The sequence below is a fragment of the Suncus etruscus genome, chromosome 11, assembly GCF_024139225.1.
Source record: "Suncus etruscus isolate mSunEtr1 chromosome 11, mSunEtr1.pri.cur, whole genome shotgun sequence".
NCBI classification, from domain to species: domain Eukaryota; kingdom Metazoa; phylum Chordata; class Mammalia; order Eulipotyphla; family Soricidae; genus Suncus; species Suncus etruscus.
In genome coordinates, this window is record NC_064858.1 from 74,662,168 (window position 1) to 74,676,927 (window position 14,760).

The 14,760-nt window shown below is 44.7% G+C and overlaps 2 protein-coding genes across 3 annotated transcripts in view; one reads left to right on the top strand and one right to left on the bottom strand.

Moving 5' to 3' along the window:
• CCNT1 (cyclin T1) overlaps positions 1–689 on the bottom strand; it is a 32,132-nt gene extending 31,443 nt beyond the window's left edge. Inside the window, exon 1 of the mRNA XM_049783381.1 lies at positions 443–689. Coding sequence (XP_049639338.1) covers positions 443–603 — 161 coding nt within the window. The 5' untranslated portion in view covers positions 604–689. The remainder of the gene's footprint in view (positions 1–442) is intronic.
• The window catches only part of TEX49 (testis expressed 49), a 104,264-nt gene that overhangs the window by 58,197 nt on the left and 31,307 nt on the right, over positions 1–14,760 (top strand). Inside the window, exon 1 of one of the 2 annotated variants that reach the window (XM_049783625.1) lies at positions 2,571–2,649. The exons of the other annotated variant lie outside the window; for it this stretch is intronic. Within the exon in view, the coding sequence (XP_049639582.1) occupies positions 2,607–2,649 (43 nt within the window). The 5' untranslated portion in view covers positions 2,571–2,606. Of the gene's footprint in view, positions 1–2,570; positions 2,650–14,760 lie in introns of those variants that run through there. 2 annotated transcript variants of the gene reach the window in all.

Sequence of the window (14,760 nt, forward strand, 5' to 3'; positions counted from 1 at the left end):
CGGGTATGAAAGTCTCAAACTCTGCTCGCAATAATGCCAACGTCAAGTGGTATTATTCAAGTGCTAGCTGCCACTTGACGCTGGTATTATTGCGAGCAGAGTTTGAGACTTTGATACCATCAGCCAGGAAAACGTCTGCCAAATGAGCTCTGGAGGAGCGGAGATGCTGAAGTTCCAAACTCGACTCGAGAGGTAGCCTGAACATTTCGAAACGGAGCCAGAAAGAGAGGGTTGCCACAAAGCCGGGAAAGATCGCATAACCTGGTCGGCAGGCCGGGGGCAGCGGGGAAGCGGGCGGGAAACTTAATGGCTCCCGGCTTTCCTCGCAAGTGAACGCTGCATTTCCCGCGGGACCCCCACCGCCACCTCCCACTGCAACTCTTCCCAGACAGCCAGAGCCGGAGGCCGGGCGTCTCGACTCGGGCCTAGGCCGCAAGGATACACGTAAAGACGTTGTCCCATGTCCTGGAGCAGATTGGCCGCCTGCTGGCGGTAATTGAGCTCCTTATCCGGGTCCAGACCAAAGCGTCGGGACGGGCTGTTCTCCAGCTGCTCTCGGGTGAAATACCATCGCTTGCTGGGGCTCTTCCTCTCTCCCTCCATACTGCTCGGGCCAGAAGGCAGCGGCGAAGGCTGCGAGGACTTCCCAGCGTCACCTACGCGGCGACACACATCCGCCGGCGAGGGCAACGGCGACGCGATTGACGCACTTCCGCCGAGGGGGAAAATGGCGACGGCCGTGACGCGCTTCCGCCGGGGACGGCGCGCGGGAGGGCGGGACTTCCGGCCTGGCCCTCGCGCCGGCCTGGCCTGGCCAATGAGAGCCAATGAGAGGCCAGAAGGTTCTTTCGCGCTAAGCGGGGGGGAGGGGGGAACGGGGGAGAGGTCAACGCCCGTCACGTGACTCTGGGGCCGCGGGTGGGGTTAAAGGTCCCCGCTCAAAATCTCGTCTCTTCCGGCGAGAACTGAGCGGCGCTCGCGGGCCGGGCGCAGAAGTCGGAGGGCGGTTGCGGCGGAAAGACTGGACGGACTGCCTGCCCCGATGCCCGCTAGTCGCTCGTTGTAGCGGAGAACTCCGGTGGTGATGGTGGTGGCCACGTGAAGTGGAATCGATGACAGGAAATAGGTGAGGGGAGGCTGTCAGAACCTGAAAAAAAGGGGGGGCCCCGGAGAGATAGCATGAGGTAAGGCATTTGCCTGCATGCGGAAGGTCGGTGGTTCGAATCCCGGCATCCCATAGGGTCCCCCGAGCGAGCCTGCCAGGAGTGATTTCTGAGCAGAGCCAGAGCCAGGAGGAACCCCTGAGCATCACCGGGTGTGACCCAAAAACAAGCAACAACAACAAAAAAAAAAAAGCAAAATTTTTGTTTTTTCTCATTTTGCTCCTCTTAATCTGATACAGGCTGACATAGTAATCAAATAGTTCTCCACAGATAAAGCCACCAGCACCCTATGATAAACTGAGGGGCCTGCTCTGAAATTTGAGCCTGGACGAGGCGCCTCCTATTACCTCCAGCTGTACACAGGCCAAGTGCCAAGTCCTGGCAGGGGTTGTCTTCTATTCACACTGTAATGCTGCTTTTCTGGAATGCTCGATTTACCTTGATTAAGATATTAAAATAATTTTACATACTGTTTCGAGTCTTGTCTTTTTGTTATGAAACATCTTATGTATCGTTTTATTTTATGTTTTCCCATAATATCATTAAGCACCGTGTTACAAACATGTTTGTAGTTGGGTTTCAGTTACTGAAAAGAACACCCCCTTCACCAGTGCAACCTTCTCACCACCACTGCCCCCTCCCTCACCCACACCCTGCCTGTATTCGAACAGGCATTCTTTTTTTTTTTTTTTTTTTCGGTTTTTGGGCCACATCCGGCAGTGCTCAGGGGTTACTCCTGGCTGTCTGCTCAGAAATAGCTCCTGGCAGGCACGGGGGACCATACGGGACACCGGGATTCGAACCAACCACCTTTGGTCCTGGATCGGCTGCTTGCAAGGCAAACACCGCTGTGCTATCTCTCCGGGCCCTCGAACAGGCATTCTATTTTTCTCACTCATTACCATTGTCATGATCTTTGTTAGTATACTTATTTCTCTGACTGCACTAACAAAGAGTTACTACCACTCTTTGTGGCAAGCTTCATATCTTGGGCCTGTCCTTCCAGCCCACATCTCTGCTGTCTCTGGGTATCATTACTATACTATCTTTTATTTTTCTTAGACAAAACTTTTGTCTTTTCTTGATTGCTCCAATTTAGTAATTGAATTAATTGGTTCTGTTTCATATTTCAAGAGTTTCAAGTTCTACTCTGCCTTGTGCTGCCTACAGTTAGTACTCGCTCCATTCTACAGGAAAATGGAAGTTCATAATATATACATGACCTCGTTTTTAACATTGTTTAAAACTTAAATTTTTCTTTTAATATAAAAACATATTTTCAGTCTTTAAAGTATTTCTCCCAGAACTCTCTTACCTGTTTCTCTGATTGGTATTTGATTTTCTATTTAATCTTTTTGGAGAGGAGGTGAGGGAAACGGCAGTTCTCTGGACTTAACCCTGGCTCTGGGCTCAGGGATCACTCCTGGCAGAACTCGGGGAACCATGTGGAGTGTCAGGAGTCAAACCTGGGTCACCTTCATGCAAGGTAAGCTCCTTATCCATGCCTTATTCATGTCTCTCAAGCCCCTCCCTTTAAATTCTTATTACTCCCTTTTTTTTGGGGGGGGGGCACAGCCGGTGGCACTCAGGGGTTACTCCTGGCTCTGTGCTCAGAAATCACTCCTGGCAAGCTCTGGGTACCATATGGGGATGCTGGGAATCGAACCCAGGTCCATCCTCTGTTGACCACGTGCAAGGCAAATGCCCTACCACTGTGCTATCGATCTGGCCCCTCGCATTTTTATTTGTTTGGTTTTATCCACACCTAGCAATATACAAGGCTTGCTCCTGACTCTGCAGTCAAGGATTACTATGGTGGTCCTCAGGGATCTGGTGATCTAAATTTTGAGAATCCCATTGGCTTTTGTGTTGTAACAAGCTGTGTGAAGTAAATTTCTTTGTGTCTGCTTGGAGGCAGGCTATGCTGGTGCATGGGAGATTGAGGACAGTGGTGTTTAAATATTTGATGCCTTGGGGGTCAGAGCAATCGCACAGTGGTAGGGCATTTGCCTTGCACGTGGCTGACATAGGGTGGACAGCGGTTCGATCCCTAGCATCCCATATGATTCCCCAAAGTCAAGGGCGATTTCTGAGCACATAGCCAGGAGTAACCCCTGAGTGTCACTGGGTGTGGCCCAAAAAACAAAACAAAACAAAACAAAATAAAATAGTTGATTCCTGAAACGACTATATTATGAACAATAATGTATAATAAAAATTAGAGAAAAAATGTTTCTGATATTTTTAGACTTTGGTTAATGAAGCTACTAACTATATAGTTGCTGCCAGCCATAAAGGAAACCTGTTAAGATCAGTGAAAGGAAGTATTTTTTAACTGAACAAGAAATTATTTAAAAGTAGGAAGCAGTAATATAACTGCTGAACATGTATTTGATACTCAGTTCTAGTATCAAGATAGACTTTTTTTTCAGTGCTGGAACTCATATCAAGGACCTCATACATTCTAAACAGGAGCTCTGCTACTAAACCATGTACCCAGCCCCCCGCTATTTCCAGTTGTTTGTTTTCTTTAAACCTCTTGATTTTGTGATGGGGGGAATATCTGACACTGCTTGAGAGCTACTGAAGCTCTGGGCTTGGAAATAGCTCCTTGCAAGTGTCCTGGTTTCAAACCTAGGCCTCCTTTTTTGCAAAACTTTGCAAAATTATCTCTCAACCATTTTTCAATATACAATTTTGTAATGTCTGTTATATCCTTTTGTTTTATTTGTTGGGGCCACAGCTTGCAGCGGCAGCACTCAGGGCTTACTCCTGGCTCTGTGCTCAGAAATTGCTCCTGGCAGGCTCAGGGGACCATATGGAATCCTGGGAATCGAACCTAGGTCTGTCCCGGGTCAGCTCCGTGCAAGGCAAACGCCCTACTGCTGTTCTATTGCTCTGGTCTCAATTATATCCATATTATTAAACAACAGTCCCCTCGAAACTTTAATTTTGCAAAAAGTATATACTCATAGTAAGCACTTTCTCAGTTGTGTATTTTCACCCTCCCCAGATCTGACAAACAAAAATAAGTAAATAACTTATTTTTGAGGAGCACATCCAGCAATGCTTAAGGTTTACTCCTCACTCAAGTGTCACTTCTGGTGGCTTGGGGAACTACTTCAGAACTACATTGGGTCAGCCACATACATGACAAATGCCTTATCTGCTGTACTATTGTTGTAACAGGTATTCTCTTTTTTTTTTTTTTTTTTTTTTTTTTTTTTTGGTTTTTGGGCCACACCCGGTAACGCTCAGGGGTTATTCCTGGCTATGCGCTCAGAAGTCGCTCCTGGCTTGGGGGACCATATGGGACGCCGGGGGATCGAACCGCGGTCCGTCTCCTAGGCTAGCGCAGGTAAGGCAGGCACCTTACCTCCAGCGCCACCGCCCGGCCCCGTAACAGGTATTCTCTTATTCAAACACATGGAGACAATTCATGGCAGGAGAGCAAGGAGGTTTATTCGGGGCTGGAGAGATATCATGAAAGTAGGGCATTTGCCTTGCATGCAGAAGGTCAGTGGTTCAAATCCCATTATCCCATGTGGTCCCCTGAGCCTGCCGGGAGCAATTTCTGAGCATGGAGCCAGTAGTAACCCTGAACGCTGTCTGGTGTGATCCAAAAACCAAAACAAACCAAAAAAAGAGGTTTATTCACCTGTGGGCCGAGTCCAAATAGCAAGGGTGTCTGAAAACATTAATGGCAGAGTAGTGGTCTCAGAAGTCATTTTATAGGACGTTTCTGCAAGGTCATCCTCTAACTCATGCTCAGTATTGTGCATTAGTGTTTTGGAGGCATATATACACCATGGCTTCAAGTATACCAGGGACCTTGGACTATATAGTACAGCAAGGATATTGTAAGGTGTATACCACACCCTAGTTACATCAAGGGAAGTTGATACAGCAAAGACATTAAGAGGTACATTATATTAGTATGGCTATAGGGAGTTTGCTAAAAGCAGCAATTTCTTAGCTTGAATAGAACAGGAAACATCCTATGTGCAGACAGGGTGGGAATCTTTTAAAACTTTACACCCACAACAAAATCATCTCTTTAGAGCACATTATAAATCAAGTATAAATTAAAAATACATTTCAAAATATTAAAAATAGGGGCCAGAGAAATAGCACAGTGGTAGGGTGTTTGCCTTGCACACAGCCAACCTGGGACAGGCCCAGGTTTGATCCCTTGTATCCCATATGGCCCCCTAAGCTTACCAGGAGCAATTTCTGAGTGCAGAGCTAGGAATAATTCTGAGCACCTCTGGGTATAACCCAAAAACCAAAAAAAAAAAAAAAAAAAAAAAAAATATATATATATATATATATATATATATATGGTGCATCAGTAGCCTTGCACTCGGCTGACTGACTCAGGACAGATCGCGGTTCTATCCCCCAGAGTCCCATATGGTCCTCCAAGCCAGGAGTGATTTCTGAGCATATAGCCAGGAGTAACCCCTGAGCATCACTGGGTGTGGCCCAAAAACAAAAAAAATAGAATTATATACATACACATATACATATACATACATACATATAAGTGTAAACAACTATCTGGTTCTTCAACAATTTTTTTGTTTCTATGAGTTTGAGATACCTTATCTAAGTGAACTCATACATTTATCTTGCTGCAACTAGCTGCTTTCATTTGGTATAAAGCACCCACATTTTTATGTATTTAATTTTTGATTTGGGGCCACACCCAGTGGTGCTCAGGGGTTACTCCTGGCTTTGTGCTCAGAAATCGCTCCTGGCAGGCTTGGGGGACCATATGGGTTGCTGAGGATCAAACCTGGGTCTGTCATGAGTCGGCAACATGCCCTGCCACTGTGCTATCGCTCCAACCCCTGTGCTCAAAGTTTTGTGTGAACTTTTTGTTTGTTTTGTTTGTTTGGACCATACCCAGGAGTAGTCAGGGGTTACTCTTGGCTCTTTACTTAAATCACTCTGTGGACTCAAGGAACCTTATTGGGTACTGGAGATTCAACTCAGGCCTGCCATGTTCTAGTCAGAAACACTGTATTCACTAAATTATCACTCTGGTCCCAAGCTGTGTGATCTTAAATGTCATCTCTGCTTAATGACTGAACACCAAGGATATAAGTGTTCAAACAGTGTTTGTTACCAGAACAATGTTAGTCTTCAGATACTTTGCCCTTTTTTTTGGGGGGGGGGTTGGGTCACACCCGGCAATGCTCAGGGGTTACTCCTGGCTCTACACTCAGAAATTGCTCCTGGCAGGCTCATCCTTCTACATGCGAGGCAAAAGCCTTACCTCCATGTTATCTCTCCAGCCCCAGATACTTTGCCTTTAATATCTTAATATATAAAGTCCAGGGAGATAGTACAACCAATAGGGCTGAGCTGGGTTTGATTCCTAGAATCCCAAATGGTCCCCTGAGCCCACCAGGAGTGATTCCCAAGTGTAGAGCTAAGTATGACATGAGGACCACCGGGTATGACCTAAACAAAAACCAAGGGCCAAAGAGATAGCACAGCGGTAGGGCATTTGCCTTGCAAGCAACCAATCTAGGATGGACAGTAGTTCAAATCTCAGCATCCCATATTGTCCCCCGAACCTGCCAGGAGTGATTTCTGAGCACAGAGCCTGGAGTAATCCTTATAACACAGCTATCAGGCTATACATTTTCTATTCACTAGAAGTTTTTTGTTTTTTGTTTTTGTTTTTTGTTTTTTTTTTTGGTTTTTGGGCCACACCCGGTAACGCTCAGGGGTTACTCCTGGCTTGGGGGACCATATGGGACACCGGGGGATCGAACCACGGTCCGTCCAAGGCTAGCGCAGGCAAGGCAGGCATGGGGGACCATGTGGGACACCGGGATTCGAACCAACCACCTTTGGTCCTGGATCGGCTGCTTGCAAGGCAAATGCCCGCTGTGCTATCTCTCCGTGCCCACACTAGAAGTTTTAATTTGGGGTATATTATTATGTTAGATTTCATGGTAGATTTCTTTTTTTTTTTTTGTTTTTGTTTTTGTTTTGTTTTTTTTGTTTTGATTTTTGGGCCACACCCGGTAATGCTCAGGGGTTACTCCTGGCTATGTGCTCAGAAGTTGCTCCTGGCTTGGGGGACCATATGGGACACCGGGGGATTGAACCGCGGTCCGTCCAAGGCTAGCGCAGGCAAGGCAGGCACCTTACCTTTAGCGCCACCGCCCGGCCCGGTAGATTTCATTTTACATTGTATATATAAGTATCCATTCAGTCATATTAAGCATTGCCTCTTAGTACTGTTAAAGCAATTCTCCCAATATTCATTATCTCCAAATTAACATTTGGGGCTCAAGTGACTGTATAGTGGGTAGGGCATTTGCCTTGTAAAATGACCAATACAGATTCAATCCCTGGTATCCTATGTGGTTCCCCAAGCACCTCCAGTAGTTTCTGAGTACAGAGCCAGGAGTAACACCTCCAAATTGCCAGGTGTGGCCCCAAAAGCAAATAAGCATATATAGATAGATATTTGTATTTATCAAAAAGAACTAGAAATAGGCATGTTGGATAGAGAATGAAGATGACTTAAAGTACCAACCACAGGGCCAGAGAGACAGCATGGAGGTAAGGCGTTTGCCTTTCATGCAGAAGGACGGTGGTTTGAATCCTGGCATCCCATATGGTCCCCTGTGCCTACCAGTGGCAATTTCAGAGCATATAGCCAGGAGTAACCCCTGAGCGCTGTCGGGTGTGACCCAAAAACAAAACAACAAAAAAAAAGTACCAACCATCTAGTTAGCCTCTCATTAGGGAGTTTAGAGTAGAAATATGGAGGATGCTCAAAGAAATTATAGATCAAGTTGAACAGACCAAAATAATAGAACTCAGAAAACTCCAAACTGAACAGGTCTGAAAACTCGGTAGATGAAATGAAAACGTCTCTTCAATGGAGTAACAGCAATTGAGGCTGGGGTCAGTGAGCTGGAGGATGAGATGCAGAACAACTCCATACAACAGAAAAGATTGAAAACCTTAAAAGCAAATGATCAGGACCAGAGAGATAGCATGGAGGTAAGGCGTTTGCCTTGCGTGCAGAAGATCGGTGGTTCGAATCCCGGCATCCCATATGGTTCCCGGAGCTTGCCAGGAGTGATTTCTGAGCATTGATCCAGGAGTAACCCCCTGAGTGCTGCCGGGTGTGACTCAAAAAAAAAAAAAAAAAAAAAGCACAAATGATCAAAAAAAGGTGAACAGATGAAAATAGAAGTATTTAATAAGATCAACAGACACATAGTAATCATTGGAGTCCCAAAAACTCAGGAAGAGAAGAATAATAAGAGTTGGAGAAAGTGTGAAAGTGTGAGAAGAGGAAGAGGAAGAAGATAAAGGAGGAGGAAGAAGAGGAGATAGGAAGAAGGAAAAGAAGAGAAGACAAGAAAAGAGGAAGAAGGGGAAGAAGAAAGTGAAGAGGAGAAAGAGGAAGAAGAAAAAGAAAACAAAAAATAAATAAAATGGACTGAAAATTTATTTTTATTTTTTTCTTTGAGCACCATGATTGCAAACATGTTTGTAGTTGAGTTACAGTTAAAAAATAAAGGGGCCAGAGCTGTGGCGTTAGCAGTAAGTCTTGCAACCTAGGATGTACTGTGGTTCAATCCCCTGGTGTCTCATATTGTCCCCCAAGCCAGGAGCATCACCTAGTGTGGCCCAAAAATGAAAGAAAGGAAAGGTGGGGCCGGGCGGTGGCGCTAGAGGTAAGGTGCCTGCCTTGCCTGCGCTAGCCTTGGACGGACCACGGTTCGATCCCCCGGCGTCCCATATGGTCCCCCAAGCCAGGAGCAACTTCTGAGCGCATAGCCAGGAGTAACCCCTGAGCGTTACCGGGTGTGGCCCAAAAACCAAAAAAAAAAAAAAAAAAAAAAAAGAAAGAAAGGAAAGGAGGGGGGGAGGGAGGGAGGAAGGGAGGGAGGGAGGAAGGAAGGAAGGAAGGAAGGAAGGAAGGAAGGAAGGAAGGAAGGAAGGAAGGAAGGAAGGAAGGAAGGAAGGAAGGAAGGAAAAGAAGAAAGAAAGAAAAAGAAAGGAAGGATGGAAGGAAGGAATGAGGGAGGGAGGGAAAGGGAAGAAAGAAAAGAAAGAAATAGGTGGGGCCAGAGAGAGAGCATGGAGATAAAACGTTTGCCTTGCATGCAGAAGGACGGTGGTTCGAATCCCGGCATCCCATATGGTCCCCCAACCCTGTCTGGAGCGATTTCTGAGCATAGAGCTAGGAGTAACCCCTGAGCTGCCAGCTGTGACACAAAAACCAAAATAATAATAATAATAAAAAGAAATAGGCATGTTGGAAACTTAGTATGAACAATGTTTTTGCTATGCTGGGGCAGCACACAACTTTTAGGTTTTTGGAGCCATCTCCCCAGCCCTGCATTTTTGTTTTTGACATACCCAGCAATACTTAAGGGGTTACTCTTGGCTCTGCACTCATTATTCCTGGAAGTCTCTGAGGAACCATATGGATTTTAGAGATCAAACATTGAGTTGACTGCATGTGAGGCGAACTCCCTACCCATTGTACCATCTCTTTTTAACATTTATTTTGGTTTGATAACTTAGATCCACATTCAGCTATGCTCAGGACTTAATCCTGCTTCTGAGCTCAGGGACCATTCCTATTAATGTTCATATGTGTTGCCCATAATCAAACTCGGTTCAACCATGTGATGTCTTAGTCCCTATAACTGTCTTTCCAGACCAAATTGGATCATTTTTTGTACGGAAAGAATATCTCAAGTTTTTGTGCTAATGAGTGTGGCTATTAGATGTACTTTTAGGGGCTGAGGATGCAGCTTAGGAATACCTTGTACTAAAATGCATGTATGAATACCTAGGAAGTAACCCTTCAGCATAAGACACCACCTCCCCAAAGTTCAATGAGATTTTTTTTTTTTTGGGGGGGGGGGCACACCTGGCAGTGCTCAGGAGTTACTCCTGGCTCTATACTCAGAAATTGCTCCCGGCAGGCACGGGGGACCATATGGGATGCCGGATTTTGAACCACTGTCCTTCTGTATGAAACGTAAACGCCTTACCTCCATGCTATCTCTCCAGTTCTGAGGTTTGTTTTAATTGTTTGTAGTTTTGTTTGTTTGTTGCTTTTGCTAGAGAGGAAGAGAATGGCAGGCAATCCCAACTGCTCAGACTTCTTGCTCTACATTCAGGGATCACACCCAGACTGGCCTCATCATAGTACAGCACCCTACCTGCTGTACTATGTACAGTTCTAGCTCTCAATGGATTTGGCTTTCAGGAGCCCCACAGTTCTTTGTTTTAGGGGGTGGGGGGTCACACCCAGCGGCGCTCAGGAGTTACTCCTGGCTCTACACTCAGAAATTGCTTCTGGCAGGCTCAGGGGACCATATGGGATTTTGGGATTCAAACCACCATCCTCCTACACACAAGGCAAAAGCCCTACCTCCATGCTATCTCTGGCCCCGCCCCACAGTTCTTACCATGAAAACTAAGGAAAAATTCCCTCAATCTTTCTGCAGTGGAGAGGCAAAGGTAGCCATTTTTTTTAAACTTTAAAAATTTTATCACAAAAAAAAAAAAAAAAGTTAGGGGCCGGAGAGATAGCATGGAGGTAAGGCGTTTGCCTTTCATGCAGGAGGTCATCAGTTCGAATCCCGGCGTCCCATATGGTCCCCTGTGCCTGCCAGGAGCAATTTCTGAGCCTGGAGCCAGGAATAACCCCTGAGCACTGCCGGGTGTGACCCAAAAACCACAAAAAAAAAAAAATTTTTATTTAAAGAAAATGTATCACATAGTTGATCATATTACATCTGTTTCCAGGTAGAAGCAAAGTTATTGAAAAAATATAAAATGGAAGAAAAGAGGGAAAAATAATATAGAAGGGGCAGACCTTGGTTTGAATCTCAGCATCCCATATGATCCTCTGAGCCTGCCAGGAGTGACTTCTGAGCATAGAGCCAGGAGTAATCCTTGAGAGTCGCAGGGTATGAATCAAAGTAAAAAAATAAATAAATCATTTAAAAAGAAAAGACAAAAGTATAGAAGCAAGTCCATTTGTGAAGATTATTGTATTGTTGGGTCTGAGCTAGCAGCCCAGTGATAAGATAAAGAGACCAGCTGGCAATGCAAGTCACAAATCTGGTTTTGTTTTCTTTTTTTGTTTGTTTTGTTTTGTTGGGGGTTTTTTGTTTTTGTTTTGTTTTTGGGCCACACCCTGTGGGTTCTTCTGGCTCTGAGCTCAGAAATCGTTCCTGGCTTGGGGACCATATGGGATGCCGGGGATCAAACCGTGGTCTGTCCTAGGTCAGCCACGTGCAAGGCAAACACCCTACTGCTGTGCTACTGCTCCAGCCCCACAAAGCTGTGTTTTATTTGTTTAGCTAGCTAAGGGTCCAAGATTTCCACCTGGGAACAGGCTTCCAGTAAGGACCCCAATTCTAGTGGGCTGAATGTACAGCCCCAGAAAGCAGATAAAAAGTATACACAATTCAAATGCCACAAGATACATAATTCAGATGTTACAAGGCTGATCTGTCACAGCTTATCCTTATCCCACATGGGTGCTGTGTTCTGGGTCTTAAGTCTCCCTTTGTCTCCAACTTTTATCTGAAGGCCATATTTCAACAAGCTTACAAAGGGAGTATACAGGGGCCGGGCGGTGGCGCTGGAGGTAAGGTGCCTGCCTTGCCTGCGCTAGCCTAGGACGGACCTCGGTTCGATCCCCCGGCCGGCGTCCCATATGGTCCCCCAAGCCAGGAGCGACTTCTGAGCGCATGGCCAGGAGTAACCCCTGAGCGTCACCGGGTGTGGCCCAAAAAAACAAAAAACAAAGGGAGTATACAGAATCAGTTTTAGCAAAAGCAGAAACTTGCATGGGGAAAGCAGAAACCTCAGGGTCCTACAAAATCACCAATGAAGTCATTAATACAATGACAGAAGGTTTAGTAAGCTCTTGCTGTTATATGTCTAGTCTGTTAGAGTGTTCCTCATTTAGGGATGACAACATCAAACAAAGTTGTCCATTAATTGAAAGCCACAATACTGCAAATTTTAGGGGCATATAATCAGCTGTAGAGCCTCCTGGAAGTAGACCTAGTTCAAACATGGTGACTGCATTTGTGGGCATGGTTACAACTGTCAGGCTTTCCTGGAAGAAGGAAAATACAGGGAGGGTGCCCACACTAACTCCAAAAAACACCCTGATTTCAACCCAACAACCAGCATATCTTATTTGTGGTCAACATCCCTGCAGGGAATCATAGAGGGTCAGTGATGAGGCAGGCCATCAGGGAAATGGTGATTCTGGGTGATGGAGGCAGCAAATTCAACAATATTGGGGCTTGGCCCACTCTTTCCTCCTGAGATGGCCAACTTTGTGCTGCATGGGCCAGTGTAGCCATAATCTTTCACAGTTTCATTTACATTGTTGGAGAAAAGAGTGAGTCTATGGAGCTGGATCAGTTTGAACAAGGCAAAAAAAAAAAAAAATATATATATATATATATATACATACATATATATACACACATTAGCTCTGAAAGGAGAAATGGAAGAAAGTTGCCTAGTAGATATATATAGTGCACTCCACCCCCAGAAAACTATACACATTCTCCAATGCACATTGGTCATACTCCAGGATAAGCCACATGCAAGCCCATAAAACATACCTCCATAAAATCAAGAAGACAGAAATTAAACATACTACCTTCTATCACAAGGCACTGAAATTAGAAGTGAACTACAAAGAGAAGAAAAACTTTAACACCTGGAAATTAAATAGCTCTCTACTGAACAACCAGTGAGTCAGAGATGAAATCAAAGAGGGAATAAAAAACATTCCTGGAAACAAATGCCAATGAAGACACAAATTATCAGAATTTGTGGGATTCAGCAAAAGCAATACTAATGAAAATTTATAGTTTTGCAAGCACACAACAGGAAGAAAGAGGGGGCCTACATAAATAACTTAATGACACAACTTATACATTAGAAAATGATCAAAAAATGAACCAAAAATAGGTAGGCAGAGGAAATAAAACAGAACAAAAATCAATGAAGTATAAATCAAAAAGCAATCTGAAGATCAACAAAAACAAAGATGGTTCTTTGAAAAAACAAAGGGCCCGGAGAGATAGCACAGCGGCATTTGCCTTGCAAGCAGCCGATCCAGGACCAAAGGTGGTTGGTTCGAATCCCGGTGTCCCATATGGTCCCCCGTGCCTGCCAGGAGCTATTTCTGAGCAGACAGCCAGGAGTAACCCCTGAGCAATGCTGGGTGTGGCCCAAAAACAAAACAAAACAAAAAAAAGATCAATACAACACTAGCAAAACTCACAAAGGGAGAAAAATTAATAAACCGGATTAGAAATGAAAAGAGGGGGACTAGAGCTATAGCACAGCAGTAGGGCATTCACCTTGCACGCAACTGACCCAGGATGGACCTAGGTTCGATCCCCTGCATCCCATATGGTCCCCCTTGCCAGGAGTGATTTTGAGTGCATAGCCAGGAGTAATTCCTGAACATCACCGGATGTGGCCCCTCAAACAACAACAAAAAAGAAATGAAAAGGGGGAGATCACTATAGCTACTGCAGAGCTGCGAAGGGTAATCAGACTACTTTGAGAAACTCTATTCACAAGCTATAAGAACCTGGAAGAAATGGATAAATTCTTGGACTCTTATAATCTTTCATGGTTGAATATCTAAATAGACCCATTGCTATTGAGGAAACTAAAATAGTAATTTAAAAATCTTCCCTAAAACGAAAGCCCAGCCCAGATGGATTCATTAATGAATTCTTTCAAAGCTTTCAAGAGGAACTACTACCAATTCTTTTCAGACTCTTCCAGGAAATTGAAGAAACAGAAACAGTCTCAAATAGTTTTTATGAAGCTAATATAATCCTGATACCAAAAGCAGACAGAGATGCTGCAAAAAAAGAAAACTGCAGACCAATACCCTTGATGAATACAGATACAAAGATCCTCAACAAAATCCTAGAAAATAGGATCCAATGCTTCATCAAGAAAGGTTTCATTCCAAGGATGCAAGGATGGTTTAACATACAAAAATCAATCAACATAATATCAACAAAAGAAAAAATAAAAACCGGGGCCGGGCGGTGGCGCTGGAGGTAAGGTGCCTGCTTTGCCTGCGCTACCTAGGACGGACCGCGGTTCGATCCCCCGGTGTCCCATATGGTCCCCCAAGAAGCCAGGAGCAACTTCTGAGCGCATAGCCAGGAGTAACCCCTGAGCGTCACAGGGTGTGGCCCAAAAACCAAAAAAAAAAAAAAAAAAAAAAGAAAAAATAAAAACCAAATGATCATATAAGCAGACACAGAGAAAACATTTGATAATATCTAACATCCATTTGTGATTAAAAAAAAAAACTCAAGATGGGAATGGAAGGAATTTTACTCAATATACTCAAGGTCATTTACCAAAGACCCATGACAAATATTTTACTTGGTGGAGACAAACTAAAAGCCTTTCTCTAAAATCTGGCACAAGACAAAGCTGCCCCCTCTTGCCATAGCTATTAGGCAAGAAAAAGATATCAAGGGCATCCATATAGGAAAGGAAGAAATCAAGCTTTTACTGTTTGATA